Source organism: Henckelia pumila, chromosome 1 (genome assembly GCF_033568475.1).
Source record: "Henckelia pumila isolate YLH828 chromosome 1, ASM3356847v2, whole genome shotgun sequence".
Taxonomy (NCBI): domain Eukaryota; kingdom Viridiplantae; phylum Streptophyta; class Magnoliopsida; order Lamiales; family Gesneriaceae; genus Henckelia; species Henckelia pumila.
Window position 1 is genome coordinate 44,496,349 of NC_133120.1, and position 23,072 is coordinate 44,519,420.

At 38.8% G+C, this 23,072-nt stretch overlaps 2 protein-coding genes across 2 annotated transcripts; one reads left to right on the forward strand and one right to left on the reverse strand.

Moving 5' to 3' along the window:
- Positions 1 to 16,811: 16,811 nt before the first annotated feature.
- On the reverse strand, positions 16,812 to 18,899 carry LOC140874815 (pectinesterase-like). The gene is made up of 2 exons (XM_073278233.1): positions 17,692 to 18,899; positions 16,812 to 17,609 (listed from the first exon to the last, which is right to left on the reverse strand). The coding sequence occupies exons 1-2, from the start codon at positions 18,788 to 18,790 to the stop codon at positions 16,921 to 16,923; spliced, it is 1,788 nt and encodes a 595-aa protein (XP_073134334.1). The 5' UTR covers positions 18,791 to 18,899; the 3' UTR covers positions 16,812 to 16,920.
- Positions 18,900 to 21,134: 2,235 nt separating this feature from the next.
- Positions 21,135 to 23,060, forward strand: LOC140876159 (exopolygalacturonase-like). The gene is made up of 5 exons (XM_073280040.1): positions 21,135 to 21,416; positions 21,523 to 21,837; positions 21,966 to 22,255; positions 22,372 to 22,588; positions 22,715 to 23,060. The coding sequence occupies exons 1-5, from the start codon at positions 21,243 to 21,245 to the stop codon at positions 22,952 to 22,954; spliced, it is 1,236 nt and encodes a 411-aa protein (XP_073136141.1). The 5' UTR covers positions 21,135 to 21,242; the 3' UTR covers positions 22,955 to 23,060.
- The last annotated feature ends 12 nt before the right edge of the window (positions 23,061 to 23,072 follow it).

Below are 23,072 nucleotides of genomic sequence, written 5' to 3' on the forward strand. Positions count from 1 at the left end.
GAGAATTCGTCTCCGATATTGATCGATTCTTACTAGATGCTGAAAAGATAGGCAATCTTGCCTATAGATTGCTCTTATTCCGTCTCTCTTTTAGTATTCGCGAGGTTTTTGTCGTCTTTTTGTTACTGAAATACCAATCCGATCCTTCTTATGTTCTTTACCTGATGAAACCGAATTTAATGAGACGCTGAATTGCATCGAAACAACCAATTTCGATTCTTGACCGAAAAGAGAAGTAGCGCCAAAACAGACTGTTTCAGTTTGTGATAGTGCAGTGGATTTGATACGGATTTGAAGAAGCGATTTAGAAGAGAGATTCCGATATGAAGCAGTGATTTTCAGAATTATTTCTGTGAGGTGTATTCTTATTGCAGTCTTTGATTCTATCTCTTACTTAGGTGATCGATTCGTATGCGATTTCGAGGACGAAATAAGTTCTTAGAGGGGGAGAATTGTAACGCCCCAAAATTATCCTAATCGAGATTATAAGAGATTAGTATTGATATTCAGAGATTATGAAATGCGAGGGTTTAATTGATATATGATCAGGGACTGAATTTAAATTTTGAGAAATTCAAGGACCAAAGTGCAATTTGCCAAATTTTGACTTGGTCAATTATATTTAAGGGAGTGAGAGGCGTGGCATCACCATTCTTCTCATTTCTTCCTCCTCCTTCACGCCAACTCCATCATAAACGCCCCTCCAAGCTTTCTGATTCCGGTTTCTGCTCGATCCGTCCGATAAAATTTCAATCCGAAGGTATATTCGCGATCACGGCTGCGAGAGCTCCGTTCTACCGTAAGTTTTTTTTTCATCAGATATACTTCAATTTTTTGACGTTGTTGGAATTCGATTATTTTTGGATATGTTGTTCTTGAGCTAGCATATATCGTACATTCGAAGTCGGATCGGAAAAATAACGTCGTTCCGGATTTGTTATGAATTTTTGAAGTTAATTCGAAAATAGGGATTTTGAGATTCGTTGGGATTGAGTTGAATTGGATGGATTGTAGTTGTATTGAGTTGTTTTGGTTAACATGTGGTTGTCTGTGTTTTTCGGTTGGTCGTTTTATAGCCGTTATGCCGCCGGTTTGAGATTTCAGAATTTTGGGAGTTTGTTTGAGGTTTTGGGATTTGATTTGATGGTATTGATTGATATTGAGTTCTTTATTTTTCCGTGCAGATTTGGTTGCAGGCAGTGGAGATCAGAATTTGCATAATTCGATTCGTCGAAGAATTGATCGAGAATCGGTAACATGTTTACTTTAATCGTTGAGTTACGATTGAATGGATTTTGATTATAACTCTCGTTCATGTAGCTTGTTCAGATTGGAAGCGACATCGAATTGAAGAAGAGGTAAAAATCGACATTGAAATGAAAAGGGACGAATACTCGAGTTCAGATCGATTCTCAAGTCCCTTAATCACATACCTGCATGATTACTTGTTTTGTTTGATCTCATGCATTAGTATCTCGCTTCCTCTACACTTTGGAGCAACTATAGAGAGTTAATCCGGCCATTGGAGTAAAACTCGATGACCAATGCCACTCAAGTCCCTTAATCACATACCTGCATGATTACTTGTTTTGTTTGATCTCATGCATTAGCTGAATTATTTGAATGTGTTACGATTTCATATACATTCATCTTGAGCCGAATTACTTGATTACACGTCGAATTAGACGATTTGGGGATTATAGTTGAGTGGCATTGGTCTTCGAGTTTTACTCCAATGGCTGGATTAACTATCTATAGTTGCTCCAAAGTGTAGAGGAAGCGAGATATACCACATTCACCTCGATCGGGAGAGTAGGTGAGTTCTGGTGATATATCTTGGCCTCGGGATCCCAACTGAAGAACGAAATTCCCTTGATTATCCAATTTTAGATAATCTCGAAACCCGGAGACATGCATTGCATTTTATTGCATTTCGAATTGAGTTGTTGATATACTAATTGAAATTACTTGTTTTGTTATCATTATATCATTTTGATATACTTGTTGACACTGCATGCCTGGTTTCTTTTACTAGGAATATTATTTTTATCGGATTTATCCGGCTGTTGTCTTGTCTTTGTATGTGTGCTTGGCAACAGGTGGGACGAGTTCGATTCAGAGGCAGCATGACTAGATCGTGTAGGGAATGATATAAGTGAGGACTTGGTTTAGAAGTTGTATTAGCTTTTCAAACTTGTTTTGTATTATGTTGTAAAACCAAGAACCGATGCATGTTCTACTCGTTCGATGATTTGTACAACTTATAACTATCATGTAATGTCTTAAGCGAGTTGTATGGATGTATGCATGATAAAATGAGGATTTTAGAGTTGGATTTGATTGCTTGTTCTGCTGCCTGTGTTTTATTTTTCAGAGTTTATGCAGGGCACGGACCCCGTGCCACATCCGTGCCAGGGTCAGTGTACCTTTTCATTTGGAATTATAATGTTTTTGTTCATGCACGGACCCCGGACATGCATCCGTGCATGGGTCCGTGTGGAAATTAGTTGAGGCAGTAACTTGATGTTTTGAAAATGTTGGGCACGGAGGGTGCACGGGGTCTGTGCATAAAACAAGAGTTGAGTTTTTAGTGCATTTGTTTCGCATGGACCTATGCACGAAGGGTGCACGGGTCCGTATATTTTGTAGTCTCTGACCCTTGGCTACGGGTTAATTCACGGACCCGAGCACGGAGGGTGCACGGGGTCCGTGCAGGTCTTTTAAACAAAATTTATTTACCTTTATGGTCCGGACTCTCTGTCGATTATTGAAAGATTTATTTTGATTAGATGATTAGAATCGAGGTCCTCACATATTGATTATGATCCAGTGACATACCGTTTGTATTCTGTTTGGTTGTTAGTATTTGATTTAAGATTCCGTACTTATCTCTGATTATTGTTGTTTAAGCTTTATTTGCATGCTTAAGTCTTTGTTAGTAGGTGATTCCGGTGCGTGTCACTACAGTACTTGATAAGTGAAATTTATGCACTTAATTTATATATGATTTGACTTGGCTTTTGTGATGTATTGAGTTGGTATTATGCATATTTGTTGTTGTTTTTGTGAGTTGCAAGGATTGGTGCAAAAGTTCCAAGAAGAAGCGGAAGGATGAAATACGGAGCAGCAACTTCAGAAAATTATTGGAAACTATTGATTCATCCAAATCCGATCTCTACCATTCAGAATAAATTTTGAGATGTTTTGAAACTACTGTCAAAATTTCAACTCAATCCGACGGTTCGATTGTGAAATATGATTTTTTGAACATTGTCGCGCGCTGCATAATTTCATACCCGAGAGCCATGCGCGGGCGGGCGAGACTATAGGCGCGGGCGCTCCGTCGCGAAGTCAGATTTTGTGATTTTTTTTGGAAGAAAATTTTGTGTTTTCTTTGGGCTTTTTTTTGGACGATTTTAGGGGCATATAAAAGGAGATATTTAGGCACGATTAGAGGGAGGAGCCGCACAAGAGAAGCCTCACAAAAGACGCACACTTTGGAAAGAATTGAGAGGAGAAAAAGCGGCACCAAACAACAGAACCACGCAACTACGCATTCAAGTAGGCTTGGGATATAGATTTGAGACGTGAGAGCGAACGACAAGGGATAATCGAATCACCATACATAGGAAATTCATCTAGGGACGAAGAATCAACTCTACTCTGTGATTTTTAATATCTGCCTTGATTTATGATGACATTTTTGGATATGTCTATGTGTTTGATTATTTCATTATAAACTTATTAGTTTTTTCTAGAGATTGACGGATCTTGATTGGAGTTTCATGTTTTTGACTATTATTTTGCCTACTATTATTTATTCTTAACAATTTATTTGTGTATTCCTGTTTTGATTGTCTTTCAATTACTTGATCACTAATTGAATTGTTATATTTATTTGAAATCTGGCACTCGGGAGATGAGATTTTGAATAGGATCATAAGAAAACACAACCTAGGATTTTTGTAGAGGTCGGGAGGCCTACAAGTTCCTTTGAGGTCATTGAAAGAGAACCATAGAACTTGATAAATTATTTTGTTTTTTGATTTCTGATAGGGATATCGAAATTAGCATTAGAATAATAACATTTACTCGGCGCTCGGGAGAGGCAGTAAATAACAATTAAGGGTTTTTGGCCTATAAATTGGAATAAATGATATAATCAATTGATATGATTTGCATGAATGAAAATCGAGTGATATCTTGTATCTAAAACCCGTCTCATATCGTGTACCCAAAGCCATCCTTAAAATTCTAGATTCTTTATTTTATTTTAGTTTATTGAAATTTGAAACTTTGATTTTTTAAATAAAGTTGAGATTATTTTAATTACAAGACTTGGTGTGAATATAAATTTTCAATCCTCGTGGGAACGATACTCTACTCATCATATATTAAAACTTGACACCGTGCACTTGCGGGCACAAAATTACGCAAAAAGTTTTTGGCGCCGTTGCCGGGGATTGATTCAATTTATTGTGCACTAATACTGTTTCCAAGTGATCTTGATTTTGATTAGAATTATTATTTTTATTGTCTATTTATTATTATTATTATTTTTTGGATTAATTTATTTTTTTTGTCTATGTCTGCAGTTTTTTCACATGTATTAAAGTTTTGAAAGTGCAGACACAGTCGGGCTGATGACTATAAACTAAGCGCTGCTTGGGAGGCAACCCAAGAGTTTTTAGTATTATTTATTTATTTTGTTTATTTGATTTTCATGTATTTACTTCTTAAATTTTTGTCCCTTGTCATTTTTTTAGGATGTCTGGAGATGAAGTTTGTTGGTGTTACCCCTACTATACCCCAATGGGCTGCAAATGACGATGAAAAAAATGATGACTACTGATGGTCGTTGTCACGGGTACGTGTATTCCTCTGCTATTTAATTTGTTTGTTTTACATTGAGGACAATGCACATTTTAAGTTTGGGGGGATGTGTTTAAATATTTTGAAAATTTTGAAATTTTTCATGAGTTAGTTTGAGTTGAATAATTGATGTGTACTTGTGTTGGCCTATGATCAAAATAATTTTTTTGTGCTAAAAGGTCAATGTTAGCTATATTTAATCTTGAGTTCTCACCCATATGCACCATTCCTTGATTGTTTAGACCCGAGTGATTAGAAAAGTTTTGTGATTTTGTGAGTGGATTGGATGATTTGATTCTTAACTTTGGTGATTTATACTTGAAATCGAGGTAGAATTCTACGAGCTTAGAAATGATTTAGGCAATAACATATTAAAAATTATTAACAACTCTATCCGGGTCATTGATGAGGAATTGAAATCCTAATTCCCTTGTCCTTGGCTAAGTTTGCGGAATAAATGGGGGTTGCAAATTTATAAAAAAACAAATTATATTTTTGAAAAAATTTAACAACTCCATCCGGGTTTGGAAAGGGATTGAAATTCTAATCACCGATCCATGGTTAAGTTTGCGGAAAAAAAATAATGGGGTTGATGCTTCATCCGGGCTATAGACAAGGGGATTGAAATCTGAATCCTATCTTTAGTTATAGCTAAGTTTGCGGGTAATTTATGGGGCTAAAATAAAACTGGGTGTAAAATCCAGCGATGTTATGAAAAATCTTTGATATAACTTGAAAAGTCATTTTGATCTTAATGAGTAGAAGTTGAACTTAGTGGAGAGTGTTTTGAAACTAAAGAGCGGAGTTGATAATTCTATGAAACAAACTTGTTTCATTAGTGTATCGAAAGCGAGAAGGATAGACAAGATTGGTGAATCACAAACACATGATAACTCTTGAGAAAATTAGCGAACATGTGTATTGAATCTTGAAATGTAAAAATTTGGAGGTCGATTACATTACTCATTATTGTTTTGCTCGGGACTAGCAAAAGTTTAAGTTTGGGGAAATTTGATAAGTGCAATTTATGCACTTAATTTATATATGATTTGACTTGGCTTTTGTGATGTATTGAGTGGGTATTATGCATATTTGTTGTTGTTTTTGTGAGTTTCAAGGATTGGTGCAAAAGTACCAAGAAGAAGTGGAAGGATGAAATACAAAGCAGCAAATTCAAAAAATTACTGGAAATTATTGATTTATTCAAATTCAATCTTCACCGTTCAGAATACGTATTGAGATGTTTTAAAACTACTATCAAAATTTCAGCTCAATCTGACGGTTCTATTGTGAGATATGATTTTTTGAAAATTGTCGCGCATTGCAAATTTCATACCCGAAAGCCATGAGCGGGCGCGCCGTCGCGAAGTCAGATTTTGTGATTTTTTTTGGAAGGAAACTTTAGGTTTTCTTTGGGCTTTTTTTTTGGACGATTTTAGGGGCATATAAAATGAGATATTTAGGCATGATTAGAGGGAGGAGCCGCACAAGAGAAGCCGCACAAAAGACGCACACTTTGGAGAGAATTGAGAGGAGAAGAAGCGGCACCAAACAACAGAACCACACAACTACGCATTCAAGTAGGCTTGGGACACGGATTTGAGATGTGAGAGCGAACGACAAGGGATAATCGAATCACCATACATAGGAAATTCATCTGGGGATGGAGAATCAACTCTACTCTGTGATTTTTTATTATCTGCCTTGATTTATGATGACATTTTTGGATATGTCTATGTGTTTGATTATTTCATTATAAACTTATTAGTTGTTTCTAGAGATTGACGGATCTTTATTGGAGTTTCATGTTTGACTATTATTTTGCCTACTATTATTTATTCTTAACAATTTATTTGTGTATTCCTGTTTTGATTGTCTTTCAATTACTTGATCACTAATTGAATTGTTATATTTATTTGAAATCTGGCACTCGGGAGAGGAGATTTTGAATAGGATCATAGGAAAACACAGCCTAGGATTTTTGTAGAGGTCGGGAGGCCTACAAGTTCCTTTGAGGTCATTGAAAGAGAACCATAGAACTTGATAAATTATTTTGTTATTTGATTTCTGATAGAGATATCGAAATTAGCATTAGAATAATAACATTTACTCGGCGCTTGGGAGAGGCAGTAAATAACAATTAAGGGTTCTTGGCCTATAAATTGAAATAGATGATATAATCAATTGATATGATTTGCATGAATGAAAATCGAGTGATATCTTGTATCTAGAACACGTCTCAGATCATGTACCCAAAGCCATCCCTTAAATTCTAGATTCTTTATTTTATTTTAGTTTATTGAAATTTGAAACTTTGATTTTCTAAACAAAGTTGAGATTATTTTAATTACAGGACTTGGTGTGAATATAAATTTTAAATCCTCGTGGGAACGATACTCTACTCATCATATATTAAAACTTAACAACGTGCACTTGCGGGCACAAAATTACGCAACAGTACTGTACTCATCAAATCTTCTTGTGATGCTTTCTGAAAATAGAGTAAGGGGAGACGTAAATGGTTTTCGTCCTCTTAACTTCCAAAACAAGTCTACGTGCATTATTTTTCCTACTGCTTTAGCTTCAACAACCCGGTAGACCCTTTTCGCACTATTTCGGTATTCTACTACATTGTTCATCATAACGAGATCAGCCTAATTGTTGTTAATAACAACACAAGGTAATTTTCAAAAGAGAAGTGAATTATTTATGAGAGTTTTCATTAACCCCCGGCTCTAAACACTCTCTCCAATCCTAATAGTGTAGCCCTATTATGAATCCCCAATTATGGCAGTGTGTCAGAGTGAGATTTATCCACAATGGGCTTCGAAAAATATCTATCTGATTCAGGACTTTCTTATTTAACTCAAGCTCGACTAAGAAGGGGGGTGTTGGAGATTTCAAGTTAATAAAGTTGTGGGAGGATGGAAAGATATCAAAACAAATATATCTGCATATATTTGAAGATAATGAAATAATCTTTGATAAGAGTAAAGATTGGAATTCAAAAATGGAGGCAGATATTCCTATCCAGGGAAGGACTTGCAATATCCTTGTAGTGTCTTAGGTCCTGACCCGACTAGAATGAGTTAGGGTCATGGAGCAAGGCCGTCTACCCGGGGACTCGACTCGGTGACAAAAAGGTGTTCGACTCCTTGGTAGGAATAATCGAGGACCCGAGACCCCGGGGAGGTGGCGAGAAGGTGCTTGGTCTGTTGGAAGGGTAGGCTATGACCAGAAGTGCGATTATGGTAGGAATAAATGTTGAGCAGGGAACTAGAGAATGAGTAAAAGAGTGAGGGTATCTGGTGGAATAAGAGGCTGGTTCGAGGTCTAAGGGAGGAGGACCGAGTTCAAGTTAATAGAGTTGTGGGGAGGATAGCAAGATATCAATTCAAATATATTATTTTCTTATATATTTTATCTGCATATGTTTGAAGATAATGAAATAATCTTTGATAAGAGTAAAGATTTGAATTCAAAATGGAGGCAAATATTCCTATTCAGGGTTTTGAAAGGTTCACCTATAAATATAAAGGTTTGGCTTAATTTTTACGTATACACAATATACACAGTTTCTACATCGCATATTACTCTTGTGTTTTCCTTCTATTTCGTGAGCTTTATATTGACTTGAGCATCGGAATGGCCACGTCAGAAACTCTTTCAACATCCATTCACATGTATACACAACTTTTTACATTAACAATATGTTATATTTATATATATATTTATTTTATTGTTCCTTAATTTTACTTTGATCATGGCTTAAAAATTATCTTATGTGATCAAGTTATTCATTGATATTGCCTATTGAGATTAATATTGTTGTTGTAACTTGAATTTAAAATATAATTGTTTATTATGGAAGCTAAAACCAAGATTACTTTGTACTAATACAACTATATATCATCAACTAAATTAATTATCTATTTAAGATATAAATTGATTGATATTTAAATTACTAGCGGCTTGCACATACAATGCGTGTGTTTGTCAATGTATGTATTATTAAATTAAATCTTAGAAGATAATTTATATTTAACATTTATTATTTTTTAAAAAAAAATCATTCTCAAACAGTTAAAATGTAGTAACCCAGATACCATTTTAAGATAATAATATGTTAAACATGATTAAGGGTTGGTATTTAACCAATTTCGGAGTGTTATTGGACTTCAGAAGTAAAATTTGGGCTTTTTCATTTTGGGCCGGATAGTAAGTTCCGATCCCGTATAGTAAGTTCCGATCTCGGATAGTAAGCTCCGATCCCGGATAGTAAGCTTCGATCGGAACGGAAGCTCCGATCCTAGAACGGAAGTTCCGATCCCCAGCTGTCAGAAATGATCGATGACTCAGTCGCGAGTTTTGACAAGTGTCGGTCATAGAGCAGATCGGAAGCTCCGATCGTAGATCGGAAGTTCCGATCCTGGCGTGGCAGACATGCACGCAATGAGCTGGATCGGAAGCTCCGATCCCGAAATCGGAAGTTCCGATCCTGGCCGAGAAATTTGGCTATAAATAGGGCCGTTCAGAGTTCATTTTCAATTACGAATTCCCGAGTTTCCTTCTTCAGTTATATAGTGTGAGATATACACTTGAGGGCCCTATCAGTTATAATAGAGGTTCTGGAATAACCAAGGGGTGGTTATAGTCATCCGGGACTAGCGACTTCAAAGGGCTAACTACGGACGAAGGTATGGTTCGGGAATCTATTTAAGTTTTGGAAGTACTTATTAGCTTAGTTAAGGCTTATAGAATTTATGTAGTGATACGGTGAACTTTTGAATATAGGCTTGGAACCTAGGATCCTATTATACTTGAACTAGCCTAGAGGTACGTACACATTGATTGAAATTGCCAGCGAGTATACATGTTTATATGTTGCATTTATTTGGCATTATTATATGGCATGATGTATGATTTATCGTTTTCTATACTCATATGTCATGTGCATATACACGTTGAGCCTAGTCCTTGTTATACTTGATTATAGAGCCGCTCAGCTCTATACTCGATAGTCTGTCACTGAGAGTACCGCGACGGCGGGGGCATTTATGTCTGTCTACTCTGGTGTACTAGACGAGTGTGGTTGCACCCAGAGGTTGATCCGTGCGGTGGCAGCACTCATATGGCGCCGGTTCTGAGCATGACTTTTCAGATGACCATGTACCAGTCATCATGTTGCATGCATTATATACATATGTTTACTCATGTCTATGTACTGGGCGTAGCGCTCACGTCCTAGTTGTTATCTTGGACACCCTATTCTATGGGGCAGGTCGCAGGATGGACTGAGCTGGTAGTTCAAGGCAGGACTAGGGAGCAGGAGCCTTGAAGATTTTATTATACAGCAGGATTCGATATAGCTGTATAATGTTTACTGTTTAAGATTTCAATTTGGTTGTATCATTACAGATTTAAGTCTGGATTATGTTACTAAGCTGATATGTAAATTATGGTTTTGTTCCGCATGTCTTACTCTGTTAAGTTATTTTGCTGTATTAAGTTTAATGCATGCTATTAGTTGCCAGTTAGTAGGTGATACCATGCAGGGTCACTACATTTTTGGTATCAGAGCATGCATAGATTTTGGGATTAGTACTTGGGATTTAGTTTAGTCTTGAGTAATTCTTGCGCATTTGGGATTTTAATGTGCAATTCTTTTCAGGATATGGCTGACGAGAGTCACGGTAGTGTTGGCCAGGGAGTTGGTCATCATCATCGTCGCCATCATCATCAGGATGATCAACATCGTCCTCATGAGGGTCGACATCGCTACTCTATCAATAAGTTCATGCAGGTAGGACCGAAACCCTTAGTGGGAGGCGAGAATCCTGAACAAGCTAGAAGCTGGATGTCTAAACTTGAGAGCACGTTCCGAGCTTTTGAGTGTACTGAGGAGCAGAAACTGGAAGTTCTAGAATTCGTTCTAGAGGATAGAGCACGTTTTTGGTGGGATGCCAAGGTTGCTCAGGCACGTACTGAGAGAGGACAGGTGACTTGGGGGGATTTCTGTCGTGAGTTTCAGAAATTATATTTTCCTCCGGCTGTTCGCCAAGCACGATCTATGGAGTTGCTTACTTTGAGGCAAGGATCAATGACTATTGATCAGTATCAGCAGCGATTTCTTGATCTGCTACCTTTCAGTCCTCATATCAATGCGAGTGATGCGTCGAAGTATGATATCTTTCTGCAAGGCCTAAACCAAGATATCTACTCTCAGGTTGTCGTCTGTGATGACCCGGTATCTTATGAGACTTTGGTGAACCGTTACCGTCTTGTGGAGACTAGCAACAGGCGTGCACAGTTGATGATGCCAGCACAGCCTAGTGGATCTTTTGAGCCTCGAGCTCAATCTGTTGTGCAATCTGTACCTACGTCTTCTTCTACTCCTACTACTTCATCTGGTTCTCGTGGTTCACGAGGTAATTTCCGCTTTGGGAAGGAAGAAGAAGGAGGAGGAGTTTTGTAGCCACTGTGGTGGGAAGCATCCTGCAGCTTCATGTTGGAGAGCTACTGGGGCTTGTTATATTTGTGGTCAGCAGGGACATCTGCGGAGAGATTGCCCTCAGCGCATGGGTTCTGCTAGTGGATCGGGATCACAAGTTGGATCTCAGGCTTCTATTGTTTCACGTCAGCAGCCAGCACCACAAAGTTCTTCTGGTTATCGTCCCCAGACTCAAGGGCAGGTGTTTGCTCTGTCTCAAGAGCAGGCTACTGAGGGAAGCAATCGCATGTTGGCAGGTAACTTCTTGTTATGTGGTATTCCTGCACTTGTATTAATTGATACTGGAGCATCGCATTCCTTTATTTCTAGTCGCTTCGTTAAGAGACATAGATTACCTTACGTATCATTAGATGTGGATTTAGTTGTATCTACTCCGTTAGAGCAGGAGGTAGTAACTAAGCGTCTAGTGATGGGTTGCCTTCTGGAGTTTGAGGGTAATGTGTTATCGGCTAATTTGATGATATTAGCGATGACGGATTTTGATTGTATTTTGGGAATAGATATGCTGACTTTGTATCACGCTACTGTGGATTGTTATCAGCGTCTGGTACAGTTTCATCCCGTTGAGGGTGATAGCTGGTACTTTTATGGTGAGGGTGCGCGACCTCCGATGCCACTTGTTTCGGCTCTGAAGGCATGTCATGTCTTGGAGTCAGGTGGGGAGGGTTACCTCATCTATGCAGTTGATATGTCCATGAGTAGTACGGGTATTGATCAGCTACCGATTGTCAGCGAGTTTCCTGACGTATTCCCTGATGAGATTCCTGGTTTTCCTCCGGTTCGAGAGGTTGAATTTGGTATTGATCTAGTACCAGGAACTACGCCTATATCCCGAGCACCTTATCGTCTGGCACCGTCAGAGATGAGGGAATTGAAACAGCAGTTGCAAGATCTGCTTGATAAGGGATATATTCGTCCGAGTGTTTCTCCGTGGGGAGCACCTGTTTTGTTTGTCAAGAAAAAGGATGGATCGATGCGATTATGTATTGATTACAGGCAGTTGAATCATGTCACCATCAAGAATAAGTATCCTTTGCCGCGGATTGATGATCTGTTCGATCAATTACAGGGTACTTCTGTTTATTCGAAGATAGATCTGAGATCTGGATACCATCAGATGCGGGTACGAGACTCAGATATATCTACGACTGCTTTCAGGACCAGATACGGGCATTATGAGTTTCTGGTGATGCCATTCGGTTTGACGAATGCACCGGTAGTCTTTATGAATCTGATGAATCAGGTATTTCGAGATTATCTAGATAGATTTGTCATCGTCTTCATAGATGATATTCTTGTCTATTCTCATGACAAGGATGAGCATGCACAACATTTGAGGATTGTTCTACAGACGTTACGAGATAAGCAGCTATATGCGAAATTGAGCAAGTGTGAATTTTGGCTTGATCGGGTAGTATTTCTCGGTCATGTGATTTCTAATGAAGGGATATCTGTTGATCCTAGTAAGATAGAGACAGTGCTGAACTGGTCTCGTCCGACGACGGTTGCTGAGATTCGTAGTTTCTTGGGTCTAGCTGGATATTACCGTCGGTTCATCGAGAATTTTGCATAGTTGGCAAGGCCTTTGACTCAGCTTACACGGAAAGATGTTGCCTTCATTTGGTCCTCGGATTGTAAGGAGTCATTTCACGAGCTGCGTAGACGTCTTACTACTGCACCTGTGCTAGCTCTACCTTCTGGATCAGGAGGTTATGTGGTTTATACTGATGCCTCTGGTCAGGGGTTGGGATGTGTGTTGACACAGCATGGACATGTTATTGCCTATGCTTCTCGACAGTTGAAGACGCATGAGAATAACTATCCAGTGCATGATCTCGAGTTAGCCGCCATTGTATTTGCGCTCAAGATTTGGAGACATTATCTTTATGGCGAGAAATTTGAGATATTTACGGATCACAAGAGTTTGAAGTATTTATTCACTCATGCAGAGTTGAATATGCGACAGAGACGTTGGATGGATCTCCTGAAGGATTATGATTGTGAAATCAAATATCATCCAGGTTCTGCTAATCTTACTGCTGATGCCTTGAGTCGGCAGGTGAGACTGTCTGCACTTCAGACTAATGAAATATCTTATATGATTCAAGAGTGCTGTTCATTGAGTTTTACGCTCAAGCACAAGAAAGGGAGGAATGGGATTCGTTTGTATACTATTCTATCTGAGCCAGCATTGTATTCTCGGATCAGAGATGCTCAGATATCTGATGTTAAGACTCAGCGATTGGCACGTCTAGCCAATGGAGTTAATACATCTGGATTCCATTTTCAGGCAGATGGTTTATTGTGCCTATCCAATAGAGTGGTTGTACCTAATGTTGCGGAGCTCAGGAATGATATTCTATCTCAAGCTCACAGGAGTCGATTATCAGTTCATCCTGAAAGTATGAAAATGTATAAGGACTTGCGAACTAGATTCTGGTGGAAGGGGATGAAGCGAAGTGTGTATCAATTTGTTTCGAGATGTTTGGTTTGTCAACAGGTCAAGGATGAACATCGACGACCAGGTGGATTACTGCAGAATCTTGAGATTCCCGAATGGAAGTGGGAGCACGTGACTATGGATTTTGTTACCCACTTGCCTATGACTTCACGTCAGTGTGATGCTATCTGGGTTGTCGTTGACCGTTTGACAAAATCAGCACATTTCATTCCTTATAACCGGGAGTATTCTTATGATCGCATGGCACGCTTATATATCCAGGAGATTGTGCGATTACATGGGATTCCAGTGAGTATTGTCAGTGATAGAGATCCGCGATTTACTTCACGTTTTTGGGAGAGTTTTCAGCAAGCGTTGGGTACCACTCTGAGTTTGAGCACTGCGTATCATCCGGAGACTGATGGGCAGTCAGAGCGCACTATTCGTACGCTGGAGGATATGCTACGTTCTTCTGTCATGGACTTTGGTTTATCTTGGCAGGATCAGTTACCTTTGATTGAATTTGCCTACAATAACAGTTATCATCGTAGTATTGATATGGTACCTTTCGAGGCATTGTATGGTCGACGGTGTCGTACTCCGTTATTCTGGGATGAAGTCGGGGAACGGCAAGTCGAGGGTCCTGAATTGGTGCAGCAGATTGTAGAAAAGGTAGATTTGATCAAGCATAGGATCAAAGTTGCTCAAGATAGACAAGCCAGTTATGCGAATATTCGCCGCAGGCCACTTCAGTTTGAGCCTGGTGAATATGTTTTTCTGCGAGTATCACCTTTCAGGAAGGTGATGAGATTCGGTGTGAAAGGCAAGTTGTCTCCTCGTTACATTGGGTCTTTCCAGATACTGGAAAAGATCGGAGATGTTGCTTATCGTTTGGCTTTACCGCCATCTCTTTCCAGTATACACAATGTTTTTCATGTGTCGTTGCTTCGACAGTACATAGCTGATGAATCTCATGTGATTCAGTCTACTGATATTCAGCTAGAGCCAGATCTGTCTTTTGTTGAACGACCAATCTGTATCCTAGACAGGAAGGAGAAAATTCTTCGGAACAAGACTATACCACTTGTGATGGTACAGTGGCAGCGCCGAGGCGTTGAAGAAGCAACTTGGGAAACTGAGAGTCGTATGCGAGCAGAATATCCTGAGTTGTTTGCTTTGTATTTTTTATTACCATGTAAGATGTAATTACCGTTGTTGTAATAAGACATGGTTTGATGTTTCATATTGTTATCTTGATTTATCTTTAGATGTTATTTCGCGGACGAAATATCTAAAGGTGGGGAGAATGTAGTAACCCAGATACCATTTTAAGATAATAATATGTTAAACATGATTAAGGGTTGGTATTTAACCAATTTCGGAGTGTTATTGGACTTCAGAAGTAAAATTTGGGCTTTTTCATTTTGGGCCGGATAGTAAGTTCCGATCCCGGATAGTAAGCTCCGATCCCGGATAGTAAGCTCCGATCGGAACGGAAGCTCCGATCCTGGAACGGAAGTTCCGATCCCCAGCTGTCAGAAATGATCGATGACTCAGTCGCGAGTTTTGACAAGTGTCGGTCATAGAGCAGATCGGAAGCTCCGATCGTAGATCGGAAGTTCCGATCCTGGCGTGGCAGACATGCACGCAATGAGCTGGATCGAAAGCTCCGATCCCGAAATCGGAAGTTCCGATCCTGGCCGAGAAATTTGGCTATAAATAGGGCCGTTCAGAGTTCATTTTCAATTACGAATTCCCGAGTTTCCTTCTTCAGTTATATAGTGTGAGATATACACTTGAGGACCCTATCAGTTATAATAGAGGTTCTGGAATAACCAAGGGGTGGTTATAGTCATCCGGGACTAGCGACTTCAAAGGGCTAACTACGGACGAAGGTATGGTTCGGGAATCTATTTAAGTTTTGGAAGTACTTATTAGCTTAGTTAAGGCTTATAGAATTTATGTAGTGATACGGTGAACTTTTGAATATAGGCTTGGAACCTAGGATCCTATTATACTTGAACTAGCCTAGAGGTACGTACACATTGACTGAGATTGCCAGCGAGTATACATGTTTATATGTTGCATTTATTTGGCATTATTATATGGCATGATGTATGATTTATCGTTTTCTATACTCATATGTCATGTGCATATACACGTTGAGCCTAGTCCTTGTTATACCTGATTATAGAGCCGCTCAGCTTTATACTCGATAGTCTGTCACTGAGAGTACCGCGACGGCGGGGGCATTTATGTCTGTCTACTCTGGTGTACTAGACGAGTGTGGTTGCACCCAGAGGTTGATCCGTGCGGTGGCAGCACTCATATGGCGCCGGTTCTGTGCATGACTTTTCAGATGACCATGTACCAGTCATCATGTTGCATGCATTATATACATATGTTTACTCATGTCTATGTACTGGGCGTAGCGCTCACGTCCTAGTTGTTATCTTGGACGCCCTATTCTATGGGGCAGGTCGCAGGATGGACGGAGCTGGTAGTTCAAGGCAGGACTAGGGAGCAGGAGCCTTGAAGATTTTATTATACAGCAGGATTCGATATAGTTGTATAATGTTTACTGTTTAAGATTTCAATTTGGTTGTATCATTACAGATTTAAGTCTGGATTATGTTACTAAGCTGATATGTAAATTATGGTTTTGTTCCGCATGTCTTACTCTGTTAAGTTATTTTGCTGTATTAAGTTTAATGCATGCTATTAGTTGCCAGTTAGTAGGTGATACCATGCAGGGTCACTACATAAAACATGATAGAAGAGTTACTTTTCAAAATCCGAAAATGAATTGAAATCACTAACTTTCACATTTGATTTTAAAAAAATTGTTTTATTGCATGGAGGGTATAAATTTCAGAAATTCCCTTGAAAATATAAAAAAAAATTATTATAACATCCTCTCATTTTATTAAATAGTATAGTAATATATAACAAAAGAAATTGGCATTCCAATGAAATATTTTATTAAAAGGCATATATATATATATATATATATATATATATATATATTGATGAATAATAATTTTATAAAAGAATGATATGATAGCCATTTAATTAATTAAATTAGAGTGTGATAATATTATAAGGCAGGAGAATATGGTACTCCAGAAGATGTAATCCACTGATCACCCTGATAAAGTCTCCCACCAGTGAAGCTCTGAGCAATCTGAGGAGTGATCCTCTTGATACCCTTCCACCGAACCCGATGTGACAAGTTAGATCCAGCCCCACGATTCTGGTACTCCCCATAATACAGAGTATTCAGACCATAAGTTCCCGCCCATGCCGACCACCCCTCTGGATCGATGAACCCATCGATATAGGAATGCATGATAATGGTTCTTGAATACTCTTTCCACGGTCTCCCAAGGTATGCCTTGAGGGCAGGCTTCACTGCCAAGAATGCTGGTTCTGGGACGATGTCCGAGTCTTGGATCACGATCACTCCCACCCCACGGGGGTCTTTGCGCCCTTGGGCAGTCACCATGCACGCTTGGTTCTTCATGGGTTCCCGGACCACGAATCGGCAACGTTGGAAGACGGACACAGCATCACCGAAGACAAAGTCGATGGTGCCGGAGATGAGGCAGTTGCGGTAGTACTGGCGGTAGGCGTGGGTGTATAGGGTGTCCTGGTACCCGTTCATGTGGACATTCTGGAAGATGGCTCGGTCTCCGGAGACACGGAGGGCCACTGCTTGGTGTTTTGCTGCACCGGCGGTGTTCTCAAACCCAATGTCCCTAGCGATGAAATCGTCTCCATTCACGGCTGTATTAATTAATGCCAAAATTTTTTGAGATATATAGTAAGGAGCGTTAGGGATCGATTTAATTAATAATTAATTACTAACCAACTGTGGCAGAGTGGAATGTTTGAGTGCCCTCGGCGAAGTTCTTGCTACCCGTGATTATGGTTCTTGTTGGTCCATCTCCGATGAGAATAATGTTGTTCATCTTTCTTGGGATTATGACAGTTTCTTTATACACACCAGACTTGACAAAGATGACAAAAGGGTTGTTATTCTTCTTGGGCACGGTGGCCAGGGCATCGTTGATTCGCCGGAATTTCCCCGCGCTCCCATCCTGAGCCACCACTATATTAGGCCTCAAAAATGCTCGTGGCACAGCGAGAAGTCTTCGTGCCTTGCTACTAACAAAATTAGGAGGATTGTCAAGAAGTCTCCTACCATGCTGTTTCTTGTGAGGACTCCCTGGATAATAGTCAGAGTCATCATGGCCATAGTCGTACAGTCTCCTTTTCTCCGATTCCTCATTTTCCGCGGAATCCGAAAGTAGCTTTCGGCTAAATCCTTGTATCTGCAATGATGAAAGCACGGAAGAAAAATCAGTGACCATTGCGAGCCCGTTGCTGGAGAGCTCTGCTGCGGTTTTCAGAAGCTTCTTCATCTTCTCCCCCGTGTCGCCAGTGGTGTTCTCGAATGCATCGATGCATGTCTCTTGATACGTAATGGCGGCGCTAAGCCATGTCTTCAAGTCCTCGATATATTCGTCCACCTTCGTAGTATCGAATGCACCAACCTTTTCGAAGGACCTTCGGAGATCATCCATGGAGGTGTCCAGCAGCTCATCACATGTCTCGAGTGCTGCCTTAGTCCTAGGATCCTCAGCTGCTTCTTTGAGAAGAGATGATTTCTTGATCACATCGCTGATATTTTTTACTGCCACATCGAATACCACCTTGATCAACTCCTTAGGATCGGTGGAGTTGGCATTGGAGAGGCTTTGTTCACAGGTTTCTTTGTAATCAGTGGGGCTGCAAATGGCCTTCACCGCCTTAGCGGTGGCACTGATTTTGTTGCCGCCATCAGATGTCGTGTCACATTTCTTGTTGGTGACGGTAACCGCGACAGCGACCACCATGGCAACCAAAAGAATGGAGGCAAGGCCAGCAACAACCAACTTCTTCTTGCTTCCGGAAAAGTTTCCCATTTTTTTCAACCCAATAATTTTTGTTATATATACAACAAAAAAAATTAGAAAATGGTATTTCTCAGAGCCCTGGATTAGGGTTTAAGAAGGGTAAAATCCCCTAGCTAGGACCCTAAGGGATGAATTGATATTTTTCTATGGAAAAAAGAGTCTGATTTATAAGCGTATAGAAATGAAGATGAAGTTTAAGGTTGTAATTTGACGTTGCTAAAAATAGAAGAAATGGAGGGTTGTTCGAATTTTATGAGGAAATAATATATGGATGAATAGTAAGAGCTCTCTAGTCAATGGACATGCATGCATTCAGGACCATCGATATATATATTTTGATAAGTACTGTATTGATCATCATTATCTTCTTTTAATTTTTTTGTAAATAATTTAGCACAAATTTAATTTTACGTGGGAAGAGCCATGCAAATTTAATTTAATGGACTTTAAAAATTTTTTGTCTGTCAATATGTGTATATACATAAGTACTGATTCAAACATGATTAAATATTTTGATGGAAATGTATTTATATTCTTATCTTCAGAGAAAAATCCTAAGAAATACAAGAAATTTAGCGGTCTTATCTTTGAAAAAATAATATTTTAAATTTCAAATATACATTATTGAAAAATTCAGCGTTTGACGACATTCAAGATACATCGTTTAGGGAAAAATCTTCTGTAAAAAATCGATATAACATTCTATTTTACATCAATCATTGATCAACAAGTGTGATAATTATTTACATTGTTTAAAAACTAACACACCAATAGAAACTTAACAAGTGAAATTAAATGTCAATGTAACAAAGAATATTATAGTTATAGAAATTATATATATATATATATATATATACAATTATGTTCCCCTTCACCCCTTCACCCCTTGGGTGCAGGAAAACATGGGCGCCAGCCTAGCTGGCTGTCCCATGTGTAATTTTTTTTTTAATGTTTTCTTATATATTTTTTCTCTCCTTTACTCTCTTCCGCACACTTCATCTTCTTCTTTCTTTTTGTTCTTCAATATTCTCGCCACCTTCGACCGCCGATAACTTCGTCGTCGGTGATCTAAATTTAGATCCGAGAGTATATCCGGAATCCTCTCCTCGAGAGCTTTCTTCGAGTACCTATTTTCCTAATTTTTGAGCTAACCCTGTCGAACCCGCTTTCCCCAGCCGCCGTCGTTCGTGGCCCATGACGTCCCCCTTTTGCTGTGCTAGGGCGCGATTTGTGATCGCGAAAAGAAGAACATTTTGGCAGTGGAGGTCTAGGTGGTGGAGGTGGTTTGGGTGGTGGTGATGGGATAGGACATGGTGGAGATCTGGATGGTTCGGATGAGAAGCGGCGGCCGGGAAAATATAGGTGGCAAGATGGAGGCAGAAGCGGCGGCCAAACAGTGAAGATGAAGGGGTGAGAAACTGTCGTGAGGTGATGGATAGGGTGGTCAGGATTGGGGTGGCTGGCGACGCTGGTAGAGTTGTTGGATGGGGCTTGTGGTGTTTAGACAAGGAATGGATTGGAAGGTGAGGGACGGTGGTGTAGGTGATGTGTAACCAGTCGGCGTGGGTGGTCGTGGTCGGTGGCGACAATAAATGATGTGGTAGTGAAGGGTGATGGGGAAGGCGTGAATGGTGAAGGGTTGGTAAAGGCGTGAATTGGACCTAATTTTTATTTTTAAAAAAAAAAGAAAAAAAGAAAATGACAGGTGCTAGTATTCGAATAAAATATATGATCGTTATCAATCGCAGGTGCTGAGGGAATTGCTGATATGTGTTTATAATTTATTTAATTTGATTTTAGTAACAATCATATATTTTATTCTATTATTTCTTAGGTACTAGCTAGTACAATTATCTAGCTAATTAACAAATTAAGCTAGTATAAAAAACGAACACTGTGATATTTTTATTGAAAGACGAGATTATACAAAGCATACAATCTCATATATATATAATGCACAGAATATATAGATAAATACATACATATTATATATATATATATATATATATAGAGAGAGAGAGAGAGAGTAAATATAATAAAAAATAATTCACGAAAGATGAATGAAGGGGATATATTAGAGAAAAATACTCTAGAACGTAGTTAATTGGTGTGATTTGTTTAATTTTATTATAACCTCCTGTAAAATAGGCAGCCACAGCTTCATTCTCTTTGCAATTCCCTTTTTTTAGGCAATGAAATGTCTTTTTCTTTGTTGCTTTTTGAATTTCATAGAATAATTAAGTCAAATATTATCCTTAAATTAAGACAAATCCAAAGACTGTTAATCATATATCATGATATATCATCAACCACACACACACATATATAAAGCATTTTTCATTGTTTTCTTGATGCTGACAAAAGAAAAAATCAACATTAAACAAGAAGAACATTGCAAAAGGAGCTCTTACCCTTAATTAGTAAAATTCAATACCCGGGGTAGGAGCACATATATATAAAGATGAATCGGGTGCATATGATCATAGGTTCGAAGATGGAGATCGCAGTTGGCATATTCATGGCCCTCATCTTCTTCTCAGCTCTGACAATCTCTAGCAATGCATTAGATGAATCAAAAATATTTAATGTGTTGAATTACGGCGCCAAACCTGGAAAGAATCAAGAAAGCACTATGGTGATTATGAGTTACAAAAATATAATATTGCCTCATGATCATATAATATATATGCATTAATTAATTGCTTGTCCAATGATTTTCTTGTATATATATATGAAGCTAGGCCTTTGTTCGAGCATGGAATGCAGCATGCAATTTTAATGGAAAAGCAGTAGTCTTGATCCCACGGGGTGTTTACACATTGGGAGAAACGGTATTCCAAGGACCATGCAAAAGCGAAATTCCCATCACCGTTCAACTCCAAGGAACGCTACATGCCGTTGCTGATGTTTCTGCTTATTCAGGTAAAGGATGGATCTCTTTTGATGAAGTTAGCGGCCTTATCTTCACCGGTGGAGGCGTAATTGATGGACGAGGGCCGTCTCTGTGGAAATATAATGATTGTGACACAAACCCTAACTGTGTCCATTTACCTGCTGTAAGTTCTAACAAATTAATTAATAAAAACATATATATATATATATATATAATCAATGGCTAGCTAGAATATTAATTAATTAATTTAACATCTAGATCCTATATATCTATCAAAAATTTATGATGCAGAGTATATATATGACAAAAGTGAACAATGCAAAGATCAAAGCGATTAATCTGATAAACAGCATGGGATTTCATATGCACATTACAAATAGCTACCTCATTAGGCTGCACACTCTAACCATTACAGCACCAGAGGATAGTCCTAATACAGATGGCATGCATATAAGCAAATCTAATGCCATCAGAGTATCAAGAAGTGTTATAAAAACCGGTGATGATTGTATCTCCGTCGGACAAGGTTCCACCAATGTTTCCATTAACAAGATAACATGTGGACCCGGACATGGCATCAGGTACGTACGTACGTATATATTTGCATATATATATGCATGCCCAAAAGATTAATTATATATACACTAGCTTGAATTATTTTTCATATATATATATATATGATATGATGTGCATGCAGCGTTGGAAGTCTGGGAAAGGTGCCAAACGAATTGGATGTAAAAGGGCTTATAGTGAAAAACTGCACGTTACTAGGAACCACAAATGGGATCAGAATCAAGACGTACCCGGCATCAGATATCAGCAGGGCTTCAGGAATGCACTTTGAGGATATAATTATGGAGAGTGTCAAGAACCCTGTAATCATAGACCAGAACTATGGCCTCAAATCAACCAAGGTATATATATAGAGTAATATTTATATATATATTTCCTTAATTAATTTATTAAAATTAAATTAGACAAGGAATAAGGATAAATACAATCTGTATCAAAAAAGAAATGATGAAAATGCAATATTGCAGCCATCCATGGTAAAAATCAGCGATGTCATTTACCAAAATATAAGAGGAACGACGATTTCTCCGGTGGCGGTGAATCTAATGTGTAGCTCAGGGGTTCCATGCCAAAACGTGCACTTCAACAACATAAATTTGCATTTGAAAGATGAAACAAGGGTTACAGCTGCTTGTGCTAATGTTAGAGTACTTGGCTATAGCGGTTTGCAGATTCCGCCACCTTGTATATCGGCTGCCACTGCTTAATTTTATTTTTTTTCTTTTTTGCTTTATAGGAATATTGATTGTGAATTAATGGAAGGAAATCATGAGTACTGTTAATTTCCATATGTAAATTATAGTTTTAATTGTTTTTTTTTTCAAA